This window comes from Poecile atricapillus, chromosome 8, assembly GCF_030490865.1.
Source record: "Poecile atricapillus isolate bPoeAtr1 chromosome 8, bPoeAtr1.hap1, whole genome shotgun sequence".
Taxonomy (NCBI): domain Eukaryota; kingdom Metazoa; phylum Chordata; class Aves; order Passeriformes; family Paridae; genus Poecile; species Poecile atricapillus.
In genome coordinates this window covers 22,910,991-22,925,813 of record NC_081256.1, presented here as the reverse complement: position 1 = coordinate 22,925,813, position 14,823 = coordinate 22,910,991, and the positions used below count along the sequence as shown (strand labels likewise).

At 47.1% G+C, this 14,823-nt stretch overlaps 1 protein-coding gene across 6 annotated transcripts in view; it reads right to left on the bottom strand.

Moving 5' to 3' along the window:
- TNIK (TRAF2 and NCK interacting kinase) overlaps positions 1-14,823 on the bottom strand; it is a 151,497-nt gene that overhangs the window by 117,564 nt on the left and 19,110 nt on the right. For all 6 annotated transcript variants that reach the window (XM_058843723.1, XM_058843728.1, XM_058843724.1 and 3 more), the window contains exon 2: positions 7,320-7,385. In XM_058843723.1, coding sequence (XP_058699706.1) covers positions 7,320-7,385 — 66 coding nt within the window. The remainder of the gene's footprint in view (positions 1-7,319; positions 7,386-14,823) is intronic.

The following is a 14,823-nucleotide window of genomic DNA, read 5'->3' as shown; positions in this document are numbered from 1 at the left end:
CACAACCCAAGGAGGGGGCTCTCCCTCTGTCCCTGTCCACACCTGGCACCCACACAAACCACACTGCAGGACCCTCCACCCCATACTCCATGCTTTGCAGCACCCCTGACTTTACTTGGCATCTTCAAAAGCAGCTTTTTTAACTCTAAGAGATGGCAGCTATTTTTTTGTCCTGCGAAACTGTGCAGTATTTACAGAATCAGAGCATCCAGCAATGCAAGGGAGACTGGACAAATGTCACTCCACCAATGCATCGGTCTGCTCCTGACCTTCACCCTGCCCTCTCCCTTCACAAACTCAGCAGGGAGGCAAAGGGAACAGAGATTTAAAAGGAGGCAATTCAGAAACATTTTTAATCACCTTTTATAACCTGCATTCTCTAGGACTGAAAAAGCACCTTTCCCTTACATTATTCAGAAAGCAGCAAAGCTAATGTGACATATTGGTGCGTAGGTGTGTGGGGGCTGGTTTCTGGGGGGGGGAGGGAGGGCTGAGGGCTCGCTCTGTGTTTCAGAGAAATGAAGCAGCACAAGATGTACCAGTTGCTCTGGTAACAAAGCTTTTGCCTTTTTTTTTTCCCCCCTTTTTTTTTTTTGTAAGAATGAAGCATCATTTTAAGCATTTTTTCAGTTCAGACTTCCTTGCCTGCATGGCAAAAACAAATCTGCCTTTCAGAAACACACACACTCCATTTGAGTCAGCATGGAAAGGACCTTCTCCTCCAGAGCTACTATAACATCGTGGGGAAGCGGATAAAATTGAGGTTGCCCGTTTTCCTTCTGATAAGACTACAAGAGTTATCACACACCAGTACTCCAGCCCAGCCCCTTCCTGCAACCCAGAAAGAGCTGATAAAAGCCCAGCACCACCTGGAAGCAATGGAGACCCCATCCCTGGTGAGAATCCGTGCACAGCAGCACCACCATCCCCCTCTGCCAGCACATGGAGCCATCCCAGTGAAAACAATGGCTTAATATTTAATACTGTGCTCATAATACAGAAGGATTATAAAGCAGCTGGTAAGTCCTGTAAATCCATTCACACTCACACAGACCATCCCTGACCTTGAAGGTGATAAGCAGCCAGTGCCTGCCCACAAGGCTCTGGGTCTGGATGTGTGTGGTCCAGCCAACACCAAAACCATCCCAGGGGAAGGAAGAGCCTGGGACAGGGCAGGGTGGGCAGACACAAAGGGCTCCTGTCCCAGTCCCCTGGGGCAGGCTTTCAGAGCAGCACCAAACCATGGGGAAAGCCAGGAAGCTTCCCAAAGCAGAGGGACCAACCCTCATGTGAAGTGACTGTCAGAGCATGAGGAGGGATGGCTACCCACATTCACACACGTGTGGTTACACTCAGCCTGCCCTGCAGCAAAAGCAGCCTCTGAAGAGCTTCGAAACACTAAAAAATACCCAAAGCTGAAGATACAACACCAGAACCACCAATGGGGCTCAAATCACACCCAACCTCGCAACATCACAGCTCATTTTATAAACAAAGGTGGGAAAAGAGAAATGCTCACAGTGCACCTTCAAATGCAACAGCTGTCCAGGGTTAGAGCTGCATGTTTAGACTGCAAGATGATGGGGCTCTGAATTCCTTCAGCAGCCTGTGAACAGGAGCACCAGGTGCCCTTGGTGTGCTCAGAACCAGCATCCAGCACAGCTGGCCAGGTGTTGGGACAAGAGCAGCTGGCAGCATGACCTGCTCTGCAGGCTCATGTTCGGCCTGGCCCCTCAAGCAAGGCACAGCAGTCAGTCTGCAGCTATAAAAGCTGTGTATGTAAACTACAGTTAATTCTTTACAGCAGCAATCCCCAGGAAGTTAGTAATAGTGTGCAGCACGGTAGCTTCTTCCACACAGATAAAGCAACAGTGATTAATTACCGAGCTATTGACCATCAGCCTTTCAGAAAGGGCGACAATAAACCAACCAATGATTAAAAACAATTACTGTCATTCTTGACTCAGGCTAATTATATGAACTTCTAATAATGACCCAGGAACCTGTAGAGTGCTTGCTCTCACCAGGGCTGATGCAAGGGCCCAGCACTTGATCAGCAGACAGACTGAGACAGATGTCAAGCAAGTTAAACATGGCACAGACTACATACTAGTTTTACATATCCACCCTCAAAAATAAATTAAAGGAAAAAGGAGTCTTCTAGAAGTCTTTCTTTATGATATTCACCTGCTACCTCAGCAGCCTGCACTGGTGGAAGGCCTGGGGATGCCAGGAGGAAGGATGCCACTGTGCATGGAGTGCACAGACAGCACCCAGGAGTGCAGGACACACATTACCTCTCCCCCTCTGGCATCTGCAAACTCCAAGACATTATCAAACACAGGCTTGTGCCTGGGACATTCCCACAAGTTTGTCTCAGGAACCAAATTGTCCCAGCAGTCCTGCTGCTCCCAGCTCTCCAGCAACAGGTCACCTTGGATTTCAAATATTTTATCCACTTTCTAATACCCACACACCTCAACATCTCCATCTACTGGGTCAAACCCGGGCATTTGCCTCCAGGTGGGTCAGGCCCGACTTCTGGCAAATACCAGCTGGGAAATAAGTAAGCTCTGACTAAAGACCCTGGGATTAATTTCTTCAACCTTTCCCCACGTGTACTGTACCCCAGACAGACAGACAAAGTACAACAAAAACCAATTACAAAGACCACATTCTCTTCAAACCCCTCACCTGGGCTGGCAGAGGACATGGACAGCCTGTGGACAGCCAGGAACCTGTCGAGATGCTCCACCTGCCCTGGGGTGGCTCCTAGGGGTGATTCCCCTGCCCCATCATGTGGTGATGGTAAAGGAGCTCCCTGGAGGGCCACAGCTGACACGGGCAGCACGTGGATCCCACACGCTCTAAACTAGAGTGCAGACTACTGCTGCGTAATAGCTTGGTGATTATATGGCATTTACCAGATAATTAAGCAATCAATAGTTATTGTGCAGCTACAGAGGTGCCCACATACTCTATCTTGTACCCTGTAAAAATAAAACCCTGCTGAAGCTGTAAATGGAGAGCCACATCTCTGGGGCACAAGGCAAACCAGCACTTGGCATTAATGACCGCTGTCCTCCTGGCAAGTTGGGAAGAAGCATGTGAATATGTAATCTCAACACCATTTACTTTGATGTAAAATACACAAGATGAGAGGTACAAAGCTTATCATCTGATCTATTTCCTGATTTTTTTTGTCACTATTGCAAAGGCTTGCATCAAAATCCTTCCTGGCTGACACCATCACTCACTCATTACACTCACATCATCCACTGTGTGAATGGACATGGCTAAGCCCATAAAACACTGGGGGATTGCTCTGGTTTTCCACTTACTCAGTGCACAGAAAGTAGCCCATGGCATGTGTCCTCAGGCTTTGCACCCATTTGTTGGACAGGTACTTCTGAGTAGCCCAGTGTCCTTTTCCTTTGAACCCATGTATTTCTTGGTGCTGGACACCCCACTGGTTGTGATCCTGATCTATCCAGACAATCTAAGGACACACAGTATTTTAAGGAGTATTTGTTTGCTCTCATGCAGAGTAGAAATAAACAGCAATAATAATGTTCTGGGACATAAAAGCAGTATTTCCTCACAGTTTAGGTAACGCTCCGAAGCATCTTAGTGAGTTTTGTGTTAAGAGTTGCTTTCAGCCATCAGCTAAAAACCAGTGTGGCAAAGGTTGAATTCCCCAAGTCTAACTTGTATTCCTGACAGTCATTTCCTTAAACACCTATAACAAAAATAAAATCCAAGGACACAAAAAAACTACTGCAACCATGTCTGGCACAGAAGCTAGCAAATTCTCAGTCTTTCATCAAAACCAGTTTACAATCTGTAACATTAGATGTAGGATTATTAGACAATAAAGAAAAGCTTCCGATTCAATTAGAGAGATAAGCCATCACCAGTTTGGTCCCTCATTAAAATAAAAATCAAGCTATTCAAAAGAGGCTGTTAAGCAGTGAAAAAGGAATGTTATTTCTCTCTGCGTTTTTCCAAAGCAAAGAGCTTGTGGTTGGGGTTAGAGAAGTGAGAGCAGAGCAGGTCACTACTGAGGGCTCCTGCAGTGCCCAGGTGTCACTGGGGTATGGCCAGAGCTGGGAAGAACCAAAGGGACATTTTAACCTGTTGTCCTGGGCAAAGAAAGACCTTTACTTGAAAATACAGAGGTTAAACCGAACCAGTTGCCTTTGCCTCAAGTGCAAGGCTCAAGGGGACCAGGCTTTGAAGCACTGTGAACCACCTGAAAGATATCTTCAAACCATGACCCAGAAATCAGCATCAAAGCAGCAACCCCTGCATCCCCACCATCCTGGCAGTGGGTGCCCTCCTTCTGGGAGCTCTCAAGGGGAACCAGGCTTGGCCAGCACAACTCTCCTAGGAGCAGGAAGGCATGTGCTGCAGCAGGGGCTCCCCAACCTCTCCAGCAGATGCTGAGGCTGGCTCCATGAATCCCTGCTCTCTAAGGGCTCCTGTTACTGTGGTACTCCCAGACACTTCTCAGGCTCCTCAACCTGCTGGGCTGTGAGATCATTCAGCTGCCAGAAGAACATGACCATGTCCTTTATCCCATTGGATTAACGGGAAGTTTGCACCTTGCACATTTTCCTCCCAGGTCCTGGGCAGGCCAGCTGGTTCTCACCAGGACACCTGCAGTCTCCAGCACAAACGTGGCCATGCAGTAGTGTTAGACATTGCTGCTATATCAGATTTTCTAAGGGAAACATCAAGGCTGCAGCACACAGATATATAACATTATCCCCTGCCTGGAATAAACATCTCTCTTCTGCCTCCTTCCAACAGCAAAGTTAATTTTCTTGGTTCAGAGAGGCACCAGCCATGAGAAGCGGGGGGTGATGCTCACCAGGTAACTGCTCCTGGGTGAGAGCACAGGGGTTGGACCTGCAGAGCTCAGGCTGGAAGCCAACACCAGAACCCAAAAAACACAACCAGAAGTGCACACAGCCTCTAGGAGGGCAGCAATGGTGCTACTGCAGGTAACACACACACAGGGGTAGGTCACCACCCCTGCAGGGATTTAACAGATGTGTAGATGTGGCACCTAGGGATGTGGCTAAGTGGCGGCTTGGCAATGCTGGATTATTGTCTGGACTCAAATACCTTTTCCAAACTAAATTATTCTGTGAACAGTCCAGCCCTGCCCAAGAGGAGCTTGGAAATGGCAGTGGAACAACCATCTGATTACAGAGGATGCTGCTCCTAGGTATGGATCACTTCTAAGGGCTGATTTAGAATGGAGCCAGAAGGTCTGTGTGTCTTGAAAGCTGATCCATTTGTTTTGCTGCAGAGATAAATACAGCGGTGGTATCTGGAGAGAAAGAATCGCAGAGATCTTATTTCCACACTGGGTTTTAGGGTGGGACACCATAAACAGTTTTATGTATGTTTTATATCAAAGTCTCCTTTTGTTTACAGCACATGTGCTACTCCAGGACTTCAGTTTAAGAGAGCTGTGAAGTCAGGCTTAGCCGGAGCTCATGCCTCAATACTTACTAATTTGGTTTGGACAGCAATGTTTTCCCCTCCACCCCCGTCACCATCCCGTCTGGCACCGGCACCACGTGAATCACACCGAGGGCAATCCGGTTACTCCGGCAAGTTAAAAACACGAGGAGGATTTTCCCCTTGTACAGCACGGGAAAAAGGAACACAGAAACGTTCAGCCTACACTTGGGACATTTCTGGGTGGTTTTTTTTCCCCTTTGAGGTAACACACAGAAAGAATCAAACCCAGCAAGAGGAAACCTGATCAGCTGAGCCACACAACCAGCAGCACCAGCTTATTTCCCTTTTTTGCTCTCCACAAAAACACAACGCTTTGAAAAGATCGTTACAAGCACATAGTTTCCATGGATTGTTAGAAATATGAACCAGTTAAAATTAGGTCACCTTCCACCGTTATTTTAGCAGCTGAGAAGAAAAACAGTTCAGAAGAGAGCTCCCGTGGCAGGGAACACATGGTGGGAAAACAATGAATACCAGAAGGGAAGGCTCCCTGGAATATAACCTTGATAAGAACAGCTTTGGGGTAGGGCAGTTTTAACTTTGTTTTTGTTATTTTTTAAAAAGAAATCTGTTTCAGTTCAAAATTCACACATTTAAAACTCCAGAAGTTCCAGTTCATTTTCAGTTCACTTCAATCCCTTGATCCTTCTACTGACAGGATGAGTCCACAGCAGCAGTTGGATGGGGGAATCTTGGCTCTTTAAACACTATTCTCTTCAGCAGGGGCAGCTCACTGTCTTTTAGAGCATGACAAGCAAGAGCTTTGTCTCCAAAACCACAGAAGTAGGAGCACATGAGTATATTCTTTTCTATAGTCAAAATGAAACATGGGCATGACGGGTAAACAGGATTTCTGTGTGCCCACACACGAATGAGTACACGTGTACACAGCACTTGTGCCCACACATACAGGAGTTTCTTGGAGAATGAGGCCCAGGGGACTAACTCCCAGCAGAACCAAAAAAGCTGGCAAATTCCTCATGCAACCACAACAAGAAGCATCTCCCCCCCACATACAAACACGGATAACCCCAGACTTTGAAATAATTCAATCCCACCCCAAATGCACAAAAATAGTCCATAAAAAGACCCCACCAAGACAACAAAATCTGGAAATCCTCCAAGCTAAGATGTGTTTGGGACACATCTTTATACACATGTGATATAATATAGGAGAGGTGGGAATTTTAAATATTCTTATAAAGAAGTTAATGCTTTTAAAATCCAGCTCTCCACAGTCCCTTCACTATTCTCATCTGGATTGCTGCTTCTAGATGTTCAGAAAAATTTACAGCAATCCTACTGACTGTAACAGGCACTTTAATAAAAACATTTTAATAGTGTTTTTAATCCTGTAGCAGGTTCCTGCCAATGGAAAGGACAGCAGCCAGCCTGTGTGCAAGCAGAGCACTAGACTGTAGCAAACTCATTTGGCAGCATATTACAGCCATAAACTCAGCTCTTAGAAGAGATCAAGATTTAGCTATTAAAGCACAGACTTCTCACTCCCTCCTCATCATCTAATCAATAAAAAGCAACTAGGGGCAAAGGGGGAAAAAAAAGCAATTCATTTTCTTGTGACAGTTTCAGAACTAACGTGAATTGCTTTTTATAAGAGCTCTGTGTGCTACATGGTACTTGCACACAAGACCAAAAGGTCAGAGTTCAGCAAGGCTTCTTGTCAGGTTTGAAATGGTCAAAGTCTAGTCAAGGTGATGTGCTGGGATGCTTCATGTTCAACACAAAGCCAAGGCAAACAAGATCACTACAGCTGGAACTCTTACCTTATAAACCTGCCCGTAGGTACCATTGCCAACGAGCTCTACCAATTCAAAGATTCCTGCAGGATCCTAAGAGAAAAGAAAAAGAATATTAAATAAGCAATATTTATAGATTTCTGAAAAAATAAACATTTTATGAAGATCAGCATTTCTCTGACAAGGGTTTTGAGAGGTTTAAGGTTTTCAGGCAGACCAGGAATGGGAATTACAGGGACAATGAGCAGAAGTGTGGCACTGCCCAGGTGACAGCCTTGTGTAGGCAGCTCCAGCACTCTGGGCAGCACAGACCTGCCCAGTGCTGCCCACTTCCAGCACTTGGGCTGGGACATGCCAGGCAGCAGCCTGTAAGTGAGCATCCACTCAGTGCATGCTTTAAGTGCAACAGCAAACATTTGCTGTTAAAAGATAAATTTTCTTATGCATCAGCTTTGGAATAAAGCTAATGGGCAGGATACCATTCTGGGGCTCAAAGCAGAGGTTTCCAGGTCTGTTCCTGAGGTCAGCAGCATTAGTGTTACCCAGTCTAAAGGCCATTTTTGGTTTGGTTTATCCTGGCTGTTGACATGCTGGTTTGTCAGCTGAGACGAGCAGATCTAAGGCAATGCTGTACCAGGACACAATACCTTGTAAAGGTGGCAGCAAAGCACAAAACCCTGTCCTTAGATCCCCCTCCACTTGGCATGTGCCCAGCCAGGGGAAGTGCAGCTGGACACACATGCACCCACCAGCACAGACGATACCAGCAGTGAGGTACGAGGGAGGGTGGGGAAAGAATGAAAGAAAGAATAAGCAGCACTGCTATTTTCTCCTCTCGGTGGGTTTTCCCCTTCCAGAAGCTTTATTTATACTCTCCTGCTCCTCCTCCTTTTCCTGTGCTCATCACTCTGATTTTGGAGAGAACAATCCCCCTGGAAGCTGGTGGATGTGGAGGCAGCCTGACATCCCTGGGGTCTGTGTGTCCCTGAGCCAAGGGGTGACCTTGCCTCCCACACCACCACCCATCCTCATCCTCCCTGCTGGGTTTTGAGTCACTTGAGCTGCTGGATGACATGGCATCCCAGCGAGCCCAGGGATACCAGCTGTGACCGGAGGGGATGCAGCAGGCCATGGAGGATCAGCCAGCAGCACTCCTGAGGAAAGAAGAGATGGACACCCACCACCCTGACATAGAGATTTCACTCATTACAAAGTTGCATGAACTCAAGATGCTTCTGGGTCCGAAAGTCAAACACTGGATCTTTGTGAGAGGCTGAGAAGCAAGATTCATCCAGTAATAGTGCCACAAAAGTAAACTGATCTGAGTCCTGACATGGCCAGGGCAGCCAGGACCAGCAGCTTCCTCAGGCTGCCTGGGAAGCCCTGAGCTACTCCAGGGTGGGAACCCCACTCAGCCTTCAGTGGGACAATATGCAAAAAGGGCAGGGAAGCTGTGCTGGAGGAGGCTCGGAGACCACGGAGGATGTATCTGCCCTGCTACAAACACACCTTCATCCAGACATTTGGGCCAGACACAGGCGAAGCTGCAGCAACAGCGCGTTTCCAGCACGCAGCATCTCAGCTGGGTGTGGATGGCCTGTGGGTTTTGCTGCCTTGGTACCAGGCAGGGAAATGCCAGGAATGGATGGGAAAGGGAACTGGGTTTCCACACTGGGTGAGGAGGCGGGGGAAGGGGAAACATGGCAGCAGCTGCTGTTTATTTTTTGAGTTTCTTCCCTAAGGGTTGCTCTCTGCAGTGCTGAAACAACTCTGAAAGAGGCTTTTCCAGTGCTACAAGTATATCTATTTTTGAATATTCACTAGGAGATTAAGGCAGAAGAAAGCCATGCCTAAGGCATATGCTTAGGAGGTTTGGAGAAACATCCAGGGATGCAGCTGGCCATTTGTGATAAAAAGAACTCCTTTTTGCAATATGTTTTCCAACCTCTTTCTACAAATCCTCCAACTAAAGAGTGCCCTGTCCCACCATCCCAGGCTCACTGCTCTAAGTGTGCAAAGGTCACATCTGTGGCTCCAACAGGTTTGCCTGAGTCCATCCATCACTTGTTTGTGATGCCAGTCCCACAGCTGCCTCTGCTGTCACTGTGCCCAGGGCAGCTCTGTGCCAGGAGGGCTTTCCCCCATTGCTTCCACCACCCACACCTTCCGCTCCAGCTCCCACCAGCCAGGCAGTTTCTCTGCTGCAGTGTCCCCTCTCCATCCTGTTTTCTCCCTACATTTTCCCAGAAGCATTGCCAGGGTAACTGGGCATCTCTCAGCACAGTCAGGAGTGACGCTGCTCCCCTGACTGCTGCCACAGGCAGCTCCACCTCAGCACAGCCAACACACTGGGACAGGGGGCTGGATCTCTCCTCCCAGACACACTGCCCTCCTTGGCCTGCCATCCTCTCATGCAGCAGGCAGTCAAAGGAAAAACTTCTCCCCAAGATCCACTATTAGAACCCAGGAGTAATATGCTATTAATGGTCTTTCCAAAAAGCACACAGCGAAGGATAGTGCAGGCAAGGAAAAAAGCCCTGCTTCCCACTGGCCTTCCCTGGACCGATTCATACACAGAAAAGAGATTTGCATCTTAATGGCTGCTGGGGAATAGGCTGCCCCTGCTACCAGGGGTGCATCCTGCACATCCCACAAAGCCCCTGCTGAGATGCTTCAGGAGGGTACCAGAGAGCAGCGATAGCAGCTCAGGCAGGCTGGAGTGGGCAGCGAGGGAGAAAAATACAGAGGCACACAGCATGGGTGATGTTAGCCAGGGGAAAAAGAAATCCACCCTGCAGAGCCCCAACCAGGACCAATCCAGGCCAAGCAGGGAATAATCCCAGACCAAATATAGCCTGTGCTGAAGCTCAGAGCTCGCTGGGCTGCACTTGGCTGGGGGTGGCTGCAAAGCTCATCCCACACGGCTGCTTCCAGCCTGGCACCTTCCTCCTTCTGCTAATGCCCTCTCCTCGATCCAGGGGGGACACATAGATGATAAGGCAGCTACAGCCTGCTCTTCCCACACCCCAGAATGCCTTCACAAGAACTACTGTACCTCTTGTAACTGAAAACATCTGCATTGAATAACAAGCCCACAAATAAAAGGAAAAAATGAGATGAGCTGTTAGTTTAGGCAAAGAAGGTGCATTGTTTAAAACGGGTTGGGGAGAGAGACAGCATTTAAGACAAACCCACAAATAACTGTCAGCTCTACATTAGCTTCACTCTAACTAGAAAAGGATTTGTACAGATGTTGTAGCACCAGGACGTCTCCAAGATCCCTTAAACTAAGGTAGGGTCCCTCCCTCCTCCCTGATACTCAGAACTTGTGCCAGAAGACACAGGAGCAAACTCAGGGTCTCCATGAAGTATGCTCTCCATAAAGCAACAAAACACTCAATAGGACTTTTCACCTGCCCATGGGATGGGAAATGTTTCACAGAGTAGCAGCTGCAGCAAGTTGTGCAGACTCAGTGTTCCTCCAGGCAGAGATGGGTTGGGACCTGAGCTCTCTTGTGCCACAGGTAAAGCCAGGACAGGCTAAATTTCAAGCAGGAAATTGCTATGTTTCTACTATCTCTCAAGAAAATCAGTGGTACTAACGTTTCAGTGGCTAAATCAGTCCAGGACACAGAAAAACACAGAGGCATCATCCTTTCCAGCAATATTGTGGATAAGGAAAAAAAAAAAACACTTTATTTCAATAAACAGTGTATTTGAAACTGGTGCATTATCAGAAAAGGGACTTCTGTGTGTGGATGATAAAGTAGGATATATTTAAATTTCAGTAACAAAACAGGCCTCCCTTTTGAAGACTTATCAGTGTGAAGCACACAGTGGGGCTCGTGGGTTCCTGGTTAAAACTGCTCCCTCCCTTCTGCCTAACCCAGACCCCACAGGACTCAAGCTGAAAGATGTCCTTGCCCACAGCATGGTGTCTCAACAAGTCCAAGGCACAAAAGAGCCAACACTTAGCTTGAGGAGACTATTCAGAGAGCAATATCCACACCCAGGGCTAAGTCACCTAAGGGCCAAGGGCTGCAGGTGCCTATCAGTGTTGGCTATGGTGAATGCTGAGTGAGCAGAACACAAGTTAGCCATTTTTAAATACTGCCATGCAGGTGTCCATAAACACCAGAAATATTTATACACAGCCTGTACATCAAATCTGCTTGTTTTCCTTGAAGGAGACTCATTTTTCTCCTTCCTAGCCCACACAAAAGGGATGTAACAGGAAGGGTTACATGAGGAGACAGTGGAAAGATGCTCAGGAGAGGGGAACCCAGGGGCCTACCAATTAAACCACAATTGCTGTGGATGCACAGGAGGGGAAATCAGAGATTGGAGGCTCTGTAATCATTGTGCACTTAAGTCCCCCAATTCTAGCAGCTAATGACAACTTCCAGCCAAAAAATCATGGAGCTCCCCAGTCATTAAGCAAATGTTACAACCCTAGAGAAGGAAAAAGCACTGTGTAACCGGAGGCAGTGCAGTTACGGGTCAGTAACAGAGGAGTGTCCCCAGGCACCAATCAGCTAAAGCAGCTCTGTGGCATCAGAAGAGGTTTTTTTAATCTCCACCAAGAAAAAAAGCCTGTGCAACTAATGCTCCCAAGCATCAGGATACTATGAGCCTCTGCCTTAACATCTCCATAATGAAACAGCCTCAACAGGAGATCCCACAAAAACCAAAGCAGGCTTACAAAGCCATTTGCTCATCACCCTCAACACGAGACCCAGGGAGCTCTGTCTGCATGCAGGTGCCTCTGCCTGGGACAAGTCCTGGCAGTCACAAAAGAAATTCTGGCACTGGGAAGCACCAGAGGGTCATTCTTCCCAAAAAGCTGGCTCTTGTAAACTAATGGCAATGCCATGGCACCCAGACAGCCCAGGAAAGCCATAATCCCACCTGGCATCACACAGCTTGGCATGGCAGCACTGTCAACCTACCTGGTTTTCTTGAGGTGTCAACTGCCCAGAGAAAGTTGAGCCTTCCAACCCTACCAAGCTCCAACCAGAAGTGAAAGATCATTGATTCATATTGTGAGAAAGGTTTTGCAAGGAATTCAGGAGAGACAGAGAAACAGTAGAGTTCAATCGGCAAAACTGTCATTGGGGTAACATTTCTGATTATGCAAAGCATCACGGCAAGGAATGAGCACAAGGATGAAGCCTTTAGCTCTCTCACTATACATCTGCCCAGATTTCATTTCCCTGAGGCCAAATGCCTGGGCTGGGCCATACTCTGTGAAACCACCTCTCATGCTAGCAGGAAGCTCTAGAAGCTCTGTAAACAGCCATAAATCTCACAATCATCAGGGCCCCAGTAACCTCAACTCCATAAAGCCCCCTGCTACTCCTTCTGAAGGCACATCAGTTCACTCATTTTGCAACACTTTCTGCACTGGCTTCTACAGCAGGATTTAAAGCACTTGTGCAGTTTGACAAAACAAGGTCTGGATCACCTTGGGAAAGTTACCCCAAACGACATGCAGATCAGAGAAAAACAGAGGGGTCTGGAGAGCACTTGAAGACACAGCTGCTTTTTAGTAATCAGCTGGCTGTCTCCATCTCCAAGGCACTTCTAGTTAACAGCCCTGTGAGTAATATGAAGACAAACTGCACAAGCCAGGAGAGGATTGTTAATATAGCTACAGACAGCAGCAAACAAAGCAGAAAGGCAGAGGCCAAGGCAACAAAATACTGATTGAGTCACTGGGAACTTTCTAAAAAACAGGTTGGGGACATGACTTTTTCAAGTTTCAATCGCACATAGCCATAAGCCTGCCCATTAATTAAAGCGGTACAAAAAACCTCAAAAGGCTGCACAAGTATTTCTGAGATAAAAGCCAAGCAATGAAGCAGAACTGTGCTGGACTACTGGATGTTACTCAGCCCTCACAGGGACTGCTTAGTCTCACGCCTTCTCCTGATAGCTTTGGTACCTTCCCCTCCTTCGCCCACCCATCCAGAGACTCACAAAACAAGCTATCATCAATGCCATCTACCAGTGCACCTCCTGCCTACTCAAGCAATACAAGCTGCTCTACTTGGAAGAGTAATAATGAACTCTCCAAGGGCTTTGTTTTCATTTTGAAGAAGCAGTTTGTCCTCCCTCACCCCGAAACACCCAGCTCTGTAACTTAAAAGAAGATGTTAGTCAAGAAACAGCATTACTACGGAGCGTAAGAAAAACTGCTCTCGAGGCTAAGTTACTAAGAGAAGAAAAATTTCTCACCTGGACAGCTGAGGAGACTGTTTATAAATCTACTTGGACCACTCCCCTGCAGCATCTCACCAGGAGATGCTCTTCCAGGCCCAAGAGGCACATCTGTGCTCTGTCCATTCCCCCTTCCTAAGCCATAAATCCCAGGTCTCCAACACTTTCCTCCTCAGCTTGTCATTGCAGTAAAGCTCCAGCCACCATGTGAGCGTCTCTTTCCTTTCCAGAATGTTAAGACCTGCCAATAGTTGGCAGCAGCAAAATTAAATAAGAACTAATCACCACATTGGGCTTTTCAGTCAATAAAACTGTATTACTTCTTCAACTATTACCTGTTCAATTTAGGATGTAAGTGTGGATTTGTAGCCCCCAGTCAGCAAAGGAATAGCCAACATCAGTGCTAAGGGAAGAAAAAGACAAAATCCCCTATGCATATACACAGCTCATTCCCACTTAGTTCTGCAGAGGCCAAGCCACTGAAACTACAATAAACTGAGTATTCCAGATTTCCTGCTCACAGACTCACACTTGCACACACAAAATTAGAGTTCCTCTGACCTAGTTTTTCCTTTCTAGCACGTCAAAAGAAAAAGCAGCCATTCTGTACCCTCTCCACAAATATGAAATGTGGGAGCTCCAAGCCTATAAGGAACACACATACCGACCTGGATAAAAATGGTTTTTTCCAGCCAAGATAATGCAGCTGTAGCACTGCAAATGGTGGGTCCCACAGGCCAAGGTGCACTAGTGATACGAGGAGAGGACAACAGTGCCATATACAAAAATAACCTTCCTCCAATGTTGCATGTCAGAGACATTCAGGCCAAGGAAAAGCCACCCACAAGCTACACATTTACATTAAATAAAACATGAAGGGTCCAAGCCTCCTTCCCACTCCTTCAAAAGCATGGCTAGCAACATGGTGAGTCCATCTGTCCTGAGGTCATTCAAGCAAAAGGCGAGATTTGACTTGAGGCTAATGAAAATGAACATGTAGCCTCTATGAGTCCCAGCATGGTAAGAAAATGCTGAGATACTCAATAATCCTCAAGACAACACAATTGTATTTATTCTTCATTTGAAGTTAGTTTCCCTCCAAAGCAGCCATTCCTCTCATCCTTTTAAAGCTCTACAGCAGATTCCACAGATCACCAGGACAGACTCCATAAATTGTTTGCAGCTCTATGACAAGCCCACCTTCCAGTTCACAGAAGACTGTTCATCTAGAAGAGCCAGAAGCAAATCAGACCAGAAGCATCAGCAAAAGCACGACTGCTAAGTGAACCCCAAGGTTTTCAATGCCTTGATA